Below are 18425 nucleotides of genomic sequence, written 5' to 3'. Positions count from 1 at the left end.
GCATCTGCTGGGATCACCGGCTAAGTAATAATATGGTTAGACACAGAGTATTAGGGAATGACGGTAAATCAGTTGTTGAGGTTTTGAATCTTCATAGACTGAGATGGTTGAGCCACGTGTAACGAATGCCTGAACACCGATTACAACGACGCGCTATGCTGACTAGTATTGGGGATGGTTGGAAGAGAGTTAGGGGCGGCAAAACCAAAACATGGCATCATTCCTTGAAGTCACTAACTTCTAGTCTGAGTCATGTTGGTAGATACAGACTACTTGGTTGGGGTCCGCGTGACTATCGTAACCAATGGTTGGAGACTCTGTGTGACATGGCTCAGAATCAATCACAATGGCGTAGGTGTATACACTCTTTTTCTTCCCTTAAACCTTGAGATTAAAATCGCTTCATAACTTTCCTCCCTCCTATACTATATCCTTATATACAATCTTTCTTTTATATATTACCACCAATAAATTAACTATTTCTATGAATCCGGTGTTCATCTTGTTGTGCTAATGATGTATGGCAACTTGGACCGATGCATATATGTGCCTGGTCCTACATTGTAGCTGACTGACTGACTGACTATTATATGACAGCAAAAGAACTTGTACTAAGTAAATGATTCACAGTATAAGTATTATAAGTGTTCAATGACATGGTGACAAATCAATATTTATTTTCAACCCCGTAGATATGTGCTTTTTCTTTAATTTTCATACCGATTGGTCAATGAAAGTACATAGGTATATATCATGTTTCATTAAAAGAGATATCATTCATAATAATATTTTGTAAAGAGAATACATCAGAAAGCAATATTAATCTATAGAATTCGATCAAGAACAAGAATTAGAAAAAAAAACATCTCAGTTCTGCAGTAGTAGGTACCGCGTCAATACGAAGCTGCATAATGCGAGTTCGAATTTCGCACGAAGTATTAATTTAATCAAAATTACAGTGACCACTATTAAATGAACTACTTCTATGAATTGGGTGTTCATCTTGTTGTGCTAATGAGGTATGGCAACTTGGACCGATGCATATATGTGCCTGGTCCTACATTGTAGCTGACTGACTGACTGTACACTAAAAGTCTATTTCAGTTTAAACAAGGAGGTTAGAAATCTCAGACAGAAAGTATGTAAGTTAAGGTCAAATACATGAACTTTTGAAATTCCTGTCAGTAACTTAGTCCGAGGTTAACAATTTTAATAGTAAGTAAATAGATAATAGTAGAATAATAATAATTTACCTTTAGTACTTAGTACTTTACATACTAATCCAAGATTCAGATCATTGTGTATATGTGCATGTTTTTATATTATTTGGATTAAAACTTAAATATTCCTGACAAAGACACTTTATTGGTGACATCATCAAGTTGACTATACATGACTATTAATCCCTTAATTACGATTTTTTAAGCTGAATCTCATGTATTGACTGTTTTCATAAATTTGCAAAATTGTTTGCATCAGGTGCAAATTATGTAATGGTATTGATTGTGTGAATCTTTGTATTGTCGTTAGGACTGCAAGTGATCTGCCTTTTATTGGCATATGTGCATCCTGTACAGATTGTCTCGAGTCACAAACATTATAAGCAGAGATGGATAGTGGCTATCAGTGGAATACAGGAGGCGCGTTCCGTCCTATTTGAGACTCATCGGCAGGATATACCTCTACCCCAAAGTTGATGTCCACTCCAGGACTCGAACCCAGTACCGTTCGGTTGAAATGCCATCGTGTCATTCAACTGACGAGTGTCAAATAGGACGAAACGCGTCCCGCATTCCATTCCTAACCATCATCCATCTCTGCTACTAATATATCGCTGTTTGTATGCTGGAAAGTATAATACAGAGTAAAACAGGTGTTATAGTTACCAGTAGTCATAATCGACATAAAAGAAGTTATGAAGTTAATAAATGATTGGATAATCACTCAACATGGTAAAATAAACAAATACATGAACATCACTAATACTATGTAACAGATGAATATCAGGAGACGAAATAAAAACAAAGATAAAAGGTTGGGGACAGAATTGAAAAAATATTGGAAATTAACAACAACATCCAGCCACCACAGCAGGAAAAAGCTAACTACGCTTTGCTTCTGTATACATAGGTTCGGTCGGAAACGTTTGATAGCGATTACATTATTTACAATTACCTCAAATCAACTATTCGAAAAGTAGGTGTCTGGTGATTGCACTTGTAGAGACTTTACACCCTTTTAGCTGTACGTTCCTACGAATGTTTTCATTCTATTTATCATTTATTTAAACACGTAAATATTGGTACAAGGAAGCACCAGATACATATGCGCTATAAAAATCTCATTCGATTTGTGTGAGGGCTGTGATACTGCCCGGGTGCCCGAACAAAAGCAGGTGGTTTTCTTAGGGGGCCACACCCGGCGCCTTTGACCGAAAGATCTGATCCACAAGGCAGTGGAACATCGTGAGAAGATGCAGTCCCATGGTAGCCGGTGATCAACGATTGATTCGTACGCCATTTGTTTCCTCAGGATACTGGAGCCAGCCCATGTGCACCATTGGTTTGGAATCAGGGTTTTCCAACTCCCCTATGTGGACTTTCCGTGTCCACCAACCCGGTTAAAGCGCCGGACATTCGCTTTTGGTCCTCTCAATTTCGTGAACAACAGTAATGCCACGAGAAGGCAGTGAGTAGGACTTCCCTGACAGAGGCTATATATTCGCTGGCCATGTGAGAGCATTTCGAGAGGTAGAGCGGACTCTCCCCACTCACGGCCGTACCAGGGCATTTGGGGGCAATGTTTTCATAAAACCTTGTAGAGGCCTTCCTCTCTTTCCTTCCTATATACTTGTTACCTCAGGTATACGTCAAATCGTAGACACAAATGGAAGTGACGTCGGAAGCGTATTGATCTACCTTTATATAGTATTACGAACACTTGGCGTTGTATAGTGGATCCAAGTGAGCAGCTGGGAAGCTTCTTTTCAGTGTCACCTTGACTCATCTATTCTTTCAAAAATCTCATCTTTCTTGACCAGAAGACAGATAAAGACAGGTTTTTTCCATCAGTTAGTTGTTAGTCATTCTTGGAATACTCTTTTTCGTACTTTGTAATAAACTTTTTTTTAGGTGACGCTTTACCAGAATAGCCAATTCCTCATTTATTTTATTGTTTAAGCACAACATTCTGGCTCCATTAAACAGTGTTTTGGTCAGGCATCTTATATAACTGATAGACGAAAAGCTATTCAAGTGTAAACACTATCCAGTCCATGTTTCTTTCCTACATATACTTTTCTCTTCTGATATTTAACAGTGAATATGTTCACCAGTTATTCAATCAATTATTAATTCTACTACCCAAATGATGCTGTATTTTTGTTATAACCGAAGAAATTTACTGTGATGGAGAATTGTTTTGCTTAGGTGAAGTTTCCGTGTCCACCAACGCGGTTAAAGCGTCAGACATTCGCTTTTCGTCCTCTCAATTTCGTAAACAACACCCGTGGTCTTAGAAGGTAGTGAGCAGGACTTCCCTGGCAGAGGCTATATTCGCGTGGCCATGTGAGAGCATTTGGGGAAGGAGAGCGCACTCTCCCCACTCTCGGCCGTACCAGGGCATTTGGGGGCTAAAATTATAAAACACTATTTAGCCAAATGAATGAATGGATTTCACGTCGAAATCTAAAACCTATTATCCTAAATCTGATTAATTCATTCATAAATTATAATCTTACATACTAATTAATATACACAAAATATTTAATATAATAAATGAATATCAATTCCAAATCAGTCAGTCACAACGTAGAACTTCGTACGTACGTACGTACATCAGTTCCAGTTGCCATACCACATTAACACAAAGATGCAATTTTCAATTCAAATCCCATAGTGATATAGAAGTAGTAAAAGTATATCAATCCCAAAATATAAAACAATTTTTATTTTTAACTTACTCTGCTTCAGACATTATTGATAATTTATGATTATTCACACCAACAATAATATCATCCAATTGAAATGGTATATTATAACTATGAATATGTACACGTGGTAAACAATATTCTGATTGTATCACTTTGGGAACTAATCGAAATCCTTTAAATCTAATATGTTAGAAATAAAAATGGTTGTTTATTTGTTTGTTTGTCGTTGTTGTATACATAGAAAGAAAAGTACTTGTTGACATGTATCATCATTCACGTGAATGATACAAAATAAACAAATCAAGGAATTGTAAACATTTATTTACAATGTTTTAAATTCTGATTGGTTGATATTAAATGACCAATCATATGTCAGATAATAGTAAATAGGATTTAATTGGATAGGTTTGTGATTCATTTTTATTTAATATATAGACAAATTCTAATAAAATTTTATAGAGTTGAGATCATGAGTCAATTGAAGTTAGCCCACAATGAAAAACTTGGAAGCACTGGACGGCCGTTTTATCCTATTGTGGGACTCCTTAGCAGTGCGCATCCACGATCCCGACTTATGATCTCAACTCTATAAAATTACTAAAATCTCCACCAAACCCCTTCTAATAAAATGTCCTAATTAATTCAGTTAATGAAGGTATCACCATTTCATCAATCGATTCACATTATTTAGATAGCATTCTATGTTTAATCTCAGCATTGTTCACTTGGTGGTCCTGAGTGATTACACGAAGATATCTCAATTTTAAAGAAAATAACGTTGAATGGACAATCAGTATGAAGTTTACCATTGTGTGAACAAGGACCTACAGTAAAGTCAAACTATTAATCCTGTATAAAACAGCATGTTCAATAACTGACATTTTGACGAGTATCTCTTTCATATCGCCGTCAACTGTGTCTATAAATTTACATGGGCATGTCAAAGAAGCCACATTAGTCATATAGGAAGGAGAGTATATCTTAAATTTTATACACATATTCTGAAAAGCCTCTAATTAAGTGGGAGAAATAATTAAATAACCCGATTTCTAGACATCTTTCGGATACAGGAGATCAGGTCGATATCTTGAAAATTTTCAAGTTGATGAACAGGCAGCTGAGCACTAATCTGCTGAAGCTTATTGAAATCATCGCTATTAGGCGTCAGAAACCTGATTTATGTGTTCGGAACAAGACAGTTGTTAATCCTTCTGTCTTGATAACACAAACACTTCTTCATTACATCTTAAAATAATATCTAACTTTTTCTTTCTATTCTTACTTACTATTAGTCTTTCGTCGTTGTATAATCACTTCTTTCTAGCTCTCTGGTCTTTTGCCACTATTAATACTGTAGGAAACTCTTACATCAGATATATATATATATATGCAATAATCTGCTTGATCTCATAAATTCATTTACATCCTTCTTATTTTAAACTTACGTCAGTTCATAACAACTTCCAACTAAGTTAATTAATATACGTTATTTCAACCCATTTTATAAATATGGTTGTAAGAAGCTGACGAGAATACAATGAAATAAAATGAATCCATGTTATTCTGCTCAAATCTTCGTTCTTGCTCTAAGTAAAATGTGTGAAGTTCATTGTCTTTTATGGATCGTCAGCTAAGGGACAATGACTTGAGTTTTACTAAATAGTTAGATGGCATATATATTGGTCTACACAATTTTAATTAACGGTAGTAATGTGGTGTGGGCTACTGATATCCACATAAGTAGTATATGGTGATGGTCAGGCATTGAATGTATTTCAGTAGAAGATCGATAAGGAGAGAACGGGAACGGCCCGCAATTGGTACGAAAATAAATGAACAATTATAATCGGAGACTATGGACAGTCAAAAATTAATGTCTCTTGTTAAACACAGGTTTGTATACCCGGTTTCAAGATGTAATTTTGTTGTGTGTGGTAGTTAACAATACTCTTCTCTGTTGCCTAAATCAAAGTACGTGGGTACGTGGGAAGTACGTGGCACAAATCACAACGACGAAAAAGTAAAAGAAGATGGAAGGGAAACCAAACAAACTAATATAATCTGCAATAGAAATCTAACGAAAGCGATCCTTTGTGTCTCACATAAACGAGCAGGGAAAAATGGAAGGCAATGTAATCACAAAATCAAACATAAACATGAGTCCATTCATTCGTTTAAATACTATGGATCGTAAGCTATTGAAGTATAATGATACAAATGCGACACATCCAATTATCACCAACACAGAGCCTGGCAAAAGTCTGTATTACCCATCTATGCAAACTGAATTATATAGAGATATCAATTTAATCTATAACTAATTGAAAAATTTGATGTTTCTACTCAATAGTCAATAATTAATACATAGTTTTACATCACAAACGGCAATGGATGATAGATACGTAATATGGAGAATTAACTAAAACCGGAAATGTAAACCTTCAAACGACAACTCCGTGATCTGAAGGTTAAATGTTCCCCATGACAACTGAAGGTCCTGCGTTCGATCCGTGGTAAGGTTAATAAGGTACACTGTTAATGAGTCATATAAAAGGATGTAATAACTATCAAGTGCTGCATGGTTTTCAATTGTTTCCGAGCTAAGGTCAGTTTGTGGTGCGAACCTACAAATCTGACAAACTTCACAACTCCTTTTACCAAAATTAACACATAATTAATTCTGACTAACATACAAATGAATAACCTGGTTTTATAACAAAAAAAATAGAACACCACTGGCTTACTTTGTTTCGCTACCATGATGATTCGATGTAAAAGGTTTCAATGCATAATTTAAATGGTCCCATGGTGGTAAGTTAGATAGACGGAATGTTTTCAGTCGATAATCATCAACATCATCATTATGACGATGATGACGGTGATTGGAATCCTCCAAAGATTTACTACTGCTATTAGTATGAATCGATGATGATGCTGATGATTGATAATCAGTGGATTTATCATCGCCTCGTCTAGGTGTGCATTTCCTGATATCCTTAACATTATTGTCACAACTTTTAGGCGATATTTCATTGTCTGGTTCAGATGAATCTTGATTAATTGCATTTACATGATGAGTTAATACATTAATACCACCGAGTGATTGACGTAATGCACTATGTCGATGAAATGAACTAAGATTCTCATGATGATGATGCTGTTTTCGACGTTGACGATGTGGTTTTTGATGTTGCGATGGCTGTCGATTGTTTTCTTCTTCATTAACTGGAGTAACTGTTGAATGAGTAGAATTACTAGTATGTTTGATAGTGTAATTTTTACTGTCAGTTGGTGAATAGGAAAAATTTCGTTGTAGAGTAGCAGTAGTATTAGTTGGTTGAGATGGGAACAACTCTAAATAACTATTATTATTATGTGTTGATCTGGCAGATAACGGTGGAGGTGAAGGTGTTGAACAATCAACATCACAAGCAAATGGTAACAGAGCAGAATGTTCCGCCTAAAGAATAGGAACATCATAGCAAATAAATAAACTGAGAAGATAGATTACTGTAATGTCGATTGTTTTAGAAATAATGTCTTTCGAAAAAAAGAGTTTCCACAACACAATATTATTTTAATCATGAAAACAATATATATAAGTACTACTTGAAATCCACTGAGGATTGTCGAACTTGTTGGTTCAAAATATGAAAGCAAAGAAAAAAAAGGAACATTAAAAACCACCCAACAGACAATAATTTTGAATAGTTGAAAGCGTGAGTCAATTGAAGCTAGACCACCATAGAAAACCTGGAAGCACTAGACGACCGTTTCGTCCTATTGTGCAACTCCTCAGCAGTGCGCATCCACGACCTCGCCTCGTTAGATTCGAACCCAGGAACTACGAGTCTCGAGCCAGAGCACTTAACCGATAGACCAGTGAGCCGGCATCCATGGTGTTAATATCTAACTTCAACCAATCCACGAAGTTGAGCAACCGTTCACCAATTGTCTTCAGTGAGTTGATATCTCCACAACAGACGTAGTTTGAACTCCACTGGTCACTGTAATTTTGATTAAATTAATACTTCGTGCGAAATTCGAACTCGCATTATGCAGCTTCGTATTGACGCGGTACCTACTACTGCAGAACTGAGATGTTTTTTTTTCTAATTCTTGTTCTTGATCGAATTCTATAGATTAATATTGCTTTCTGATGTATTCTCTTTACAAAATATTATTATGAATGATATCTCTTTTAATGAAACATGATATATACCTATGTACTTTCATTGACCAATCGGTATGAAAATTAAAGAAAAAACACATATCTACGGGGTTGAAAATAAATATTGATTTGTCACCATGTCATTGAACACTTATAATACTTATACTGTGAATCATTTACTTAGTACAAGTTCTTTTGCTGTCATATAATAGTCAGTCAGTCAGTCAGCTACAATGTAGGACCAGGCACATATATGCATCGGTCCAAGTTGCCATACATCATTAGCACAACAAGATGAACACCGGATTCATAGAAATAGTTAATTTATTGGTGGTAATATATAAAAGAAAGATTGTATATAAGGATATAGTATAGGAGGGAGGAAAGTTATGAAGCGATTTTAATCTCAAGGTTTAAGGGAAGAAAAAGAGTGTATACACCTACGCCATTGTGATTGATTCTGAGCCATGTCACACAGAGTCTCCAACCATTGGTTACGATAGTCACGCGGACCCCAACCAAGTAGTCTGTATCTACCAACATGACTCAGACTAGAAGTTAGTGACTTCAAGGAATGATGCCATGTTTTGGTTTTGCCGCCCCTAACTCTCTTCCAACCATCCCCAATACTAGTCAGCATAGCGCGTCGTTGTAATCGGTGTTCAGGCATACGTAACACGTAGCTCAACCATCTCAGTCGATGAAGATTCATTACCTCATCAACTGATTTACCGTCATTCCTTAATACCCTGTATCTAACCATATTATTACTTAGCCGGTGATCCCAGCAGATGCTGGTCATATTTCTAAGACATCTGTGGTCAAAAACTAATAACTTACGAGTATCTTATACTCTTAATGGCCATGTTTCACAGCCGTAAAGTAGATCAGAGCGAGCTGCTGCGCAGTATACTCGTCCCTTAATTGATAGACGGATATCTCGCCTTCGTCATAGGTCACGTAAGTTGGCAAAAGTCAAACGAGCTTTTTTGAATCCGTGAAGAGATTTCATCAGACGCCAACCCATTAGAACTAACCAGACTTCCAAGATAAGTGAAGTTGTCGACGCGTTCGACTACTTCGCTCCCTATCCTTAGTTCAGGTGTTGACGCAGGCCAGTCCTGGAGTAACAATTTACATTTAGATGGGGAAAAACGCATCCCAAAAATCCTGGCATTATTACTCAGTTCTAACAGAAGACTCTGCATTTTGTCAGCGTCCCACCAAACAGGACTAAGATGAATAATAACCATTCAGACTTCACACTTTAAAATTAGATTATTGGCAAAATTGATATTGGATATATCCGACCTTCAACCATTCAGTTCCAGGTTCGAACCCCATTCCGCTTACTTCCAGTTAACATAACTAACTTTCAAGCTGATATATGGTATTGAAAGTCAAATATGATTAATCACTTGGCGTGGACAAACAGACTCTTAACATACTGACTGTTAAATATGTAATTTCTGTTTCTCTTATTGATTTCTACTCTGAACTCACTGAGCGTGACTGTTTGTAATTGTATTAAATAAAGTATTATCTAGTGTTAATCTAGTTCTCTATTCTGGGTCGTAAATCTTAATTCTGGTGCAATGTGACTAATCTCCTAATTATATTAGCGTACTAATATCTGAGAAAGAGAGAGAAAAGTATTTTAATCAATCCATTTTACATCACAAACAGAGTGAACTTCAAAGCTAAGTACATAAATATGTATCTGGGTAAGTTGTGATTTGATATGTAAAATGACCCTGCAAGGACAGTGGAAAGTCTATAATCCATTGTTAATTCTATCCAGTAAATGATGAATAAGAATATCAATGGGAAGATTCAAACAAACAAATACCAAGAGAATTTAAACTTCACCCCATTGCAAAAGCAAGTGGCTATCAGGACTCAGTGACCGAGTGGATAACGTGATGGCGTTTGAAGCGAAAGGTACTGGGTTCGAGTTCCTCCCACAGTGAACATCAACTCTGAGATGTGGCAGGTACATCCAGATGACGAGTCCCAAATAGGACGAAGTTGCGCGCGTCCTGGATTCCACTGCTAGCCACTATCCATCTTTGCCTACCATGCTTGTGAATTTAGGCTATATCAACGCAATACGCACAGTATGCACATATTTATTTATTTAAACACATAAATATTGGTACAAGGAAGCACCAGATAAATATGCGCCGCACAAATCTCATTCGATTTGTGTGAGGGCTGTGATACTACCGAGGTGCCCAGACTGAAGCAGGTGGTTTTCTTAGGGGGCCACACCCGGAGCCTTTAACGTAAAGGTCTAGTCCACAAGGCAGTGGAGCATCTTAAGGAGATGCAGTCCCATGGTAGCCGGTGACCAACAGTTGGTTCATACGCCGTTTGTTCCTTCAGGATACTGGAGCCCATGTGCACCATTGGTTTGGAGTCAGGGTTTTCCAACTCCCCTAGGTGGATCCTCCACATCCACCAACCCGGTTAAAGCGCCGGACATTCGCTTTTCGTCCTCTCACTTTTGTGAGCAACACCCCCGCCACGAGAAGGCAGTGAGTAGGACTTCCCTGGCAGAGGCTATATATTCGTGTGGCCATATGAAAGCATTTCGAGAGGGAGAGCAGACTCTCCCAGACTCTCACATATGCCAATTAGAGACTGACCAGTTGCTGTCCTAACACATCGATGGGAAGATTCAAACAAATAATACTAAGTGAATTTCGAGAATCAATGGTAGTTTTAAAAAACAAAAAATCATGCATTTTTTCAAGGCACACAAAAAAGTGAAACTATAGTTTCATTGATATGCATGCAATTCATTCTTTACAAGTCAGTTACTCTTGAAATAATGTGTCTTATTTATTATTTTATTATTCAAACACGTACACATTGGTACAAAGGGGCACCAGATACATATGCGCCACACAAAACAATGAGAGTGGGAAGAGAAAGGGGTAAGATGCGTATATATAAAAGAAAAAAAATAGGATGAGAAAAAAGAGAAGAGTAATGATGGGGGAACTGAGATGTACAACCAGAAGACTCTTTCAGTTAAGAAAGTTATAATCACTCTTTATGAAGAAAGTAAAAGAAGGTTACAGCAGGCTCGTCACTGGCTTCTATTCTGAGCCATATCTGATAACGTCTCTAGCCACAAATAAATGAAATGATGATTTCTACTGACAATAATGTGTCTATTCATTTATGCTTGAATAATAAAAAAATGCTGAGAAAATGTAATGCGATTTTTGAACAAAACAAAAATTATTTCTTTCAGCCTCTATTACATAACTTTTTTAACACAAGAGGAATCGGCTTATTCTTCTGGCAAGTTCATTCTTCAACATGAAGTGATGATTGTAGGATTTACTTCATTAACCTCTTAAATTTTCAACTTAAAATACTGAATAGTTTTGGAGGACTTTTAACAGGTAATAACAAAACTTTTGAACACATAAACACTAGTACAAGGACGCAACAAATACATATGCGCCATACATAATAATGAAGCCAGTAGTAGTTGTCATTGGTTTATGTAACGGCTAAAATACTGTCCGGGTGCCCAAACCGAAACAGGTGGTTTCCTAAGGTGGCCACTCCCCCAGCCTTTGACCTAGAGGTCTAATCCACAAGGTAATGGAACAACGTAAAGAGATGCAGTCTCATGGTTTATTTTATTTTATTTAAACACATAAATATTAGTACAAGGAAGCACTACATACATATGCGACCCCGGTCATAAATATACATGCAACACGTCCTTAAGTTGATTATGGTTTATAACGAAACTATCACTACTAATTTTAGTACTTAATTGCCTACACACGATACAAACAAGTATCCATATAAAGTAAGCACATATAATTTTTAAAAATACAATTAAAGTTGATTGAGAATGGAATTTTCAATGATACTTGAAAATTTAAACAAACCTATAATCTACACCATTTATATTTTTATGAAGAAATAAGAAAAAAATATACAGTGGATTCAGTGATAAATTGAAGCCCCCGAATACCCTGGCACGACCAAGAGTGGAGAGAGTCCGCTCTCCCTCTCCAAATGTTCTCACATGACAATGCGTTTATAATCTCTGTCAGGGAAGTCCTAATCATTGCCTTCTCGTGGCATTACTGTTGTTCACGAAATTGAGAGGACCAAAAGCGAATGTCCGGCGCTTTAACCGGGTTGGTGGGCACGGAAAGTTCACATAGGGGAGTTGGAAAACCCTGATTCCAAACCAATGGTGCACATGGGCTGGCTCCAGTATCCTGAGGAAACAAATGGTGTATAAACCAATTGTTGGTCACCGGCTACCATGGGACTGCATCTCTTTACGATGCTCCACTGTCTTGTGGATCAGACCTTTCGGTCGAAGGCTCCGGGTTAGATCCCCTAAGAAAACCACCTGTTTTAGTTTGAGCACCCGGGCAGTATCACAGCCCTCACATAAATCGAATGAGATTTGTGCGGCGCATATGTATGTAGTGCTTCCTTGTACCAATATTTATGTGTTTAAATAAAATAAAATAAAAAATTACTCGAGATTGAGATATACATACAGTTTACATTAGTATACCAAGAGAAGAAGTCCAAAAAAATTGGGAAGGAAAGAAGAAAAAGTAAATTCCAATGTACTTTATCGGATGATGAAGAATAAATGCAACTGAGCTGCTGTGACTGATTGTGGGTCATACAACCCAATGTATCTAATCATTGTTTACACTCATTGTATAAACCAAAATTAGGAAGTTTGTACCAATTAATATGACTTATCATTAGTATTTTCTAATCTATACTTATGTCATTCAGGGTTTTGTATCGCGGTAGGCGTCAGATGGATGCACGTAACACCTGTTTTAATCATTTCAGTTGACAAAAATCTATATTTGACATCACCAATCGATTTGCACTTCATACCACAGATCTTGTGTTTTACTTCAATACTACTTATTCGCTAGTTCCTTTATATGACGGGTTGTTTGTATGTTTAAAAAGAATCCCATATATTAACATAGTTGATCACTGGATCATATCATTGTGATAAAAGAAACGATTAATATAGAATCTACTGAAAAACTGTACTTGTGGTTGTTCGTTACACTAACAGTTAAATTTACATTGTATTAAAACGAAGAATACAACTTTGAAAGCAAAGATGGATAGTGGCTAGCAGTGGAATCCAGGACGCGCGCAACTTCGTCCTATTTGGGGCTCGTCATCTGGATGTACCTGCCACATCTCAGAGTTGATGTTCACTGTGGGAGGAACTCGAACCCAGTACCTTTCGCTTCAAACGCCATCACGTTATCCACTCGGTCACTGAGTTCTGATAGCCACTTGCTTGTGCCATGGTGTGAAGTTTAATTTCACTTAGTATTACTTGTTTGAATCTTCCCATTGATGTTTTTAGGACTGTAACTGGTCAGTCTCTTATTAGCATATGTGTATATTGCCTCGATATAGCCTTATTTCATAAGCATTGTCAGCAAAGTTGCAGTCCTAGCACAGCCATAGGAAGATTCAAACAAGTAATACTAAGTGAATTGAAGAATACAACTCTTTAAAAAAAAAGACTATTTACTCTTTGAGTAACACATTAGCATTATAAGTGAAATGCATGCATTACCATGCATTACCATTCAATTGATTAGAAGCATTGTGAAAAAATCGATACATACAAGACAAATCTTAGTTGTTGCTTTTTTTTTGTTTAACTTACTTTATTTGGTGCAGAATGTAAATAACCTTGTGGAGAAATACTTGTATGTTATCAATCATATAGATGATAGATAGTATTTAAGATAGTAAATAATGACAATATTAATCGGATAAAATGCAAATAGAAGAAAAGGGATAATTACACGTACAAGAACTAGATTGTGTTAATGTTGTTGTCACTCCCCCGGTTGCTTACGTCACAGAAGGATACTCTTTCTTAAAGTATCTACAGACAAATTTGGGTTAGGATTGGTCATGATGACCTGAGACTGTGACCGAAGTATCCAAGGCACAACTGCTTGAGGCTGGTCACATATGGCGTTTTCGAAAGTAGTTTTTGATGTGGTAAGCCCATACTTTAAAGGCCTTGTATCCAGTGACAAAAATCGGTGAGGTATGATGGCGTACTATTAGTAGGGCATATCTGTAGATGTTAATTTCCTGAGGAAAACACCTCGCTGTCTTCATACTCTTGTACAATCGACAGTACGACTTCGTTCCCAAACCTTTCATTCGTTGCTTTTGGTCTTATCATTTTCTAACTGACCAAACTGTTATAGTAGAACCTACAAGAACCAGTGGTTATCACAATAAATGAACCCGACTACCGTGTCAAAGTAACAGTTACCATCGAGATTACACCAATGTATCATACGGTGAAGACCAATTAACAATCCATAACCAATACTATTTGTAGTACAGAATAGTTTATTATAAATTGATAATCTGACGGATAACGTTATGGTGTTTGTAACAATCAGCGTACAAATGAAATCTGAATACGAATAAGGTTCTAATTTCATTTTGATGCTATCAGATAAAGTGTAATGTGCAATTCGAATTGCACAATTAGCTAGTCACTAACTATCATGCATAGATATATAGTTGAAATCATGAGTCAATTGAAGCTAGACCACCATGAAAAACCTGGAAGCACTGGACGGCTGTTTCGTCCTATTGTAGAACTCCTCATGCATATAAGTAAATTAATCAATGAAATATTATCATCATGTATACTGATCAGTATTTTACAACATTGAAATAAACTAACAAAGTGTGTAAATTTTTAATTTAAATAACAAATAATTCTAGTGGAGTTCCCCCCCTCTTAAAGAATAACACATCTTTTGGGATAAAAGTATATTATAGAGACAGGGTAATTAGAATCGGGAAAACAAATTTTTTCTTAATAATTTATTTATTTAAACACATGAATATTGGTACAAAGGGACACCAGATACATATACGCTGGGCTGTGATACTACCGAGGTGCCCAGACCGAAGCGGGTGGTTTACTTAGGGAGCCACACCTGGAGCCTTTGACCTAAAGATTTGATCCACCAGGCAGTAGAGCATCGTAAGGAGATGCAGTCCCATGGTAGTCGGTGACCAACCATTGATTCATACGCCGTTTGTTCCCTCAGGATACTGGAGCCAATGTGCATCATTGGTTTGGAATGAGGGTTTTCCAATTCTTCTAGGTGAACTTTCCGTGTCCACCAACCCGGTTAAACCTCTGGACATTCGCTTTTCGTCCTCTCGATTTCGTAAACAACGCCCCCGCCACGAGAATGCAGTAAGACTTTACTGGAAGAGGTTATATACGCGTGGCACTTGGAGAGGGAGAGCGGACTCTCCCCACTCTCGGCCATACCAGGGCAATCATTTCTTCATTCAACTAACTTTGTATACGGTAAACTCAAATAGAATTCATTTTATTAGTGGTTCAGTTAAATTATAAAAAGCCACCTGATGAAGTAGGAATGCTGAAATGGAGAACAACTTCTACATATTACTTCGTAGTATCCATAAGGTGACAATGGTAGTTACCTCCGTAGTTCACCTCGGTAACTTTTCAGCGAATTTAATAGTAAATATTTTGTGATAAAGTATTAATGGTTGTGAAAAAGATTCAGAGAGAGAACTTTGATATGAATAAATCTACACTTAGAATAATACAGCTAACAATGTAGTGATATTCCTACGATATTAGGATCGGAAAACTGATAACAAACTTTGAAAACTCAATAAACTTCTTACAATCATCAAACTATAAGACGTTTCATTGCCTCTTTTACGAAATGCTTTCGATTTATATGGGCTGTTAACTCATTCAATGAGAAATAATTTCAAAATCCTGCGATCATCACCATCTTCTATAGTACTTCAACTCATTATCACAGCAATCTTCACTATAATTCTGGTGCTGATAACCGAATACAATGTTTATATATATATTCACTCTTGAGTTATACATCTTTAATTTGAAAAAAGATGTGATTCTTTCAAGTTGCCTTTATGGAAAATTAAGCAAAGTAAGATTCAAGTATCCGAATTCACTGTAGTTGTTCAAGATGAATGATCAAAACGGCTCAATATTTTAGAAAATATACAGTTATTCAACATTTACGATTGATTGATCACTGGGTGGTGATCAATGTCATGCGTGTCACGTCCTTCTTAGTGCTGATCGAATGCTATCGATCAAGTTGCAATGTGGCCACTAGTCTAGGTGGCTCGACACTGTGTGCACCATGTTATTCAACATTGCCTAAATTGAAGTATATGAAGTAGGTTTCAAGTATTGATCTATATTTCTTCTCCTACCATATATAAGTAATGACTACTAACATTAACCTTTATATTTATTATGAGGTTATGTAATAATGTTCTAAGTATTGAACTAATGGATCATATTTAATATGACAATGTTTTCTTTGTTCTAGTAACTTAGTATCTTTGTATTTGATATAGCGAGGAAAGGTTGAATGGATTACAGTGTAAATGAGATACAAAATTGATTTGTTTGTTTGTTTTTCCAAACATCTTCAACATGGAATCACATCTTAACAAAGGAGGGGGGGTATCTGGTTTTATAATATTCTAAATATGTATCATCATATCGTAAATGATTGGATTGATTAATGAATGTAAAGCACTACTCAGTTAGTATATACAAATCTGACTATTAATCAGTTTATTCAGATACCCTTTTGATTTGTTCTTTGTATCAAATCAATTCTTATTGATTGTCTCCATGGTCAATCTTGCATTTATACAGTTTATAGGATCAAGTAACATGGTATCATTATAATAAATGTCAACTTATTTTCAAGGGTAGAAAAAATCTTCCACTGTAATCCATTTTTTCTATGCTCTTATTTTGAGTTATGAAAATGATGATAGTCCGCAGTCACAAGTATCATCGTTAGCAATACGGTTACTATAATATTATTGTAGCGATAATTTTATAAATGATATTCTGTAAAAACGCCATAAACTAAAGATCTTAATTCTATCATGTTGACGGCTGATTACCCTTGGGCATAATGCATGTAAAAACACTGCCCCCAAATGCCCTGATACGACCGAGAGTGGACAGAGTCCGCTCTCCCTCTCCAAATGCTCTCACATGGCCACGCGTATATAGCCTCTGCCAGGGAAGTCCTACTTAATGCCTTCTCACAGTGGCTGGGGTGTTGTTTGCGAAATTGAGAGGACGAAAACCAAATGTCCAGCACTTCAACCGGGTTGGTGGATACAGAAACTCCACCTAAGGCAGTTGGAAAACCATGATTCCAAACCAATGATGCACATGGGCTCCAGTATCCTAAGGGAACAAATGGCGTATGAATCAATCGTTGGTCACCAGGTACCATGGGACTGCATCTCCTGACGTTGCCCCGCTACCTTGTGGATCAGATCTTTAGGTCAAAGGCTCCGGAGGTGGCCCCCTAAGAAAACCACCTGTTTCAGTCTGGGCACCTGGGCAGTATCTCAGCCCTCACACAAATCAAATGAGATTTGTGCGACGCATATGTATCTGGTGCTTCCTTGTACCAATATTTATGTGTTTAAATAAAATAAATAAAATAAAATACGGTTGCTATAGTATTATTGTAGCGATAATTTTATAAATGATATTCTGTAAAAACGCCATAAACTAAAGATCTTAATTCTATCATGTTGACTGCTGATTACCTTTATGCATAATGCATGTAAAAACACTCCATTGCACAAGCAAGTGGCTATCAGGACTCAGTGGCCGAGTGGATAACGTGATGGCGTTTGAGGCGAAAGTTACTGGGTTCGAGTCCCAGAGTGAACACCAACTATAAGATGCAGGTACATCCAGCTGACGAGTTCCAAATAGGACGAAACGCGCGTCCTGTATTCCACTGCTAGCCACTATCCATCTTTGACTACCCTACTATTAATAAATGAGTGAATATATACAAGGGTTCAATCAAAAATGACTTATTATTACAGTTAGAGATACTATTTGGTGGATTAAGCATTTACTGTGATAAAAATAAAAGCAAAAGAAGGCATTCCTACAGTTGACGAACATATGGAATCCAAAAACAACTGTTAACAAATATCAAAGTCAGAATCTGTAATACGAACATCAAGACAGTTCTATTGTACGAAGCTGAAACGTGAAGAACTACCACAACCATCATCAAATTAGTATACGTATTTATGAACAGATGTCTACACAAGATACTCAATTTTCGTTGACCTGATAACATCAGCAATAGCCTACTGTGGGAGAGGACAAACCAGCTTCCAGCTGAAGACGAAATCAGGAAAAGACATTGGAAGTGGATAGGACAT

General features: G+C 36.7%; 1 protein-coding gene across 1 annotated transcript in view; it reads right to left on the bottom strand.

The window, feature by feature from the left end:
* The window catches only part of Smp_169430 (cell polarity protein), a gene marked incomplete at its 5' end in the record, with an annotated part of 70310 nt that extends 62143 nt beyond the window's left edge, over window positions 1-8167 (bottom strand). Inside the window, 3 exons of the mRNA XM_018790686.1 lie at window positions 3962-4103; window positions 6836-7391; window positions 8162-8167. Coding sequence (XP_018646082.1) covers window positions 3962-4103; window positions 6836-7391; window positions 8162-8167 — 704 coding nt within the window. The remainder of the gene's footprint in view (window positions 1-3961; window positions 4104-6835; window positions 7392-8161) is intronic.
* Window positions 8168-18425: the final 10258 nt, after the last annotated feature.

Source organism: Schistosoma mansoni, assembly GCF_000237925.1.
Source record: "Schistosoma mansoni, WGS project CABG00000000 data, supercontig 0041, strain Puerto Rico, whole genome shotgun sequence".
Taxonomy (NCBI): Eukaryota; Metazoa; Platyhelminthes; class Trematoda; order Strigeidida; family Schistosomatidae; genus Schistosoma; species Schistosoma mansoni.
This window is presented reverse-complemented; position numbering and strand designations above follow the sequence as displayed.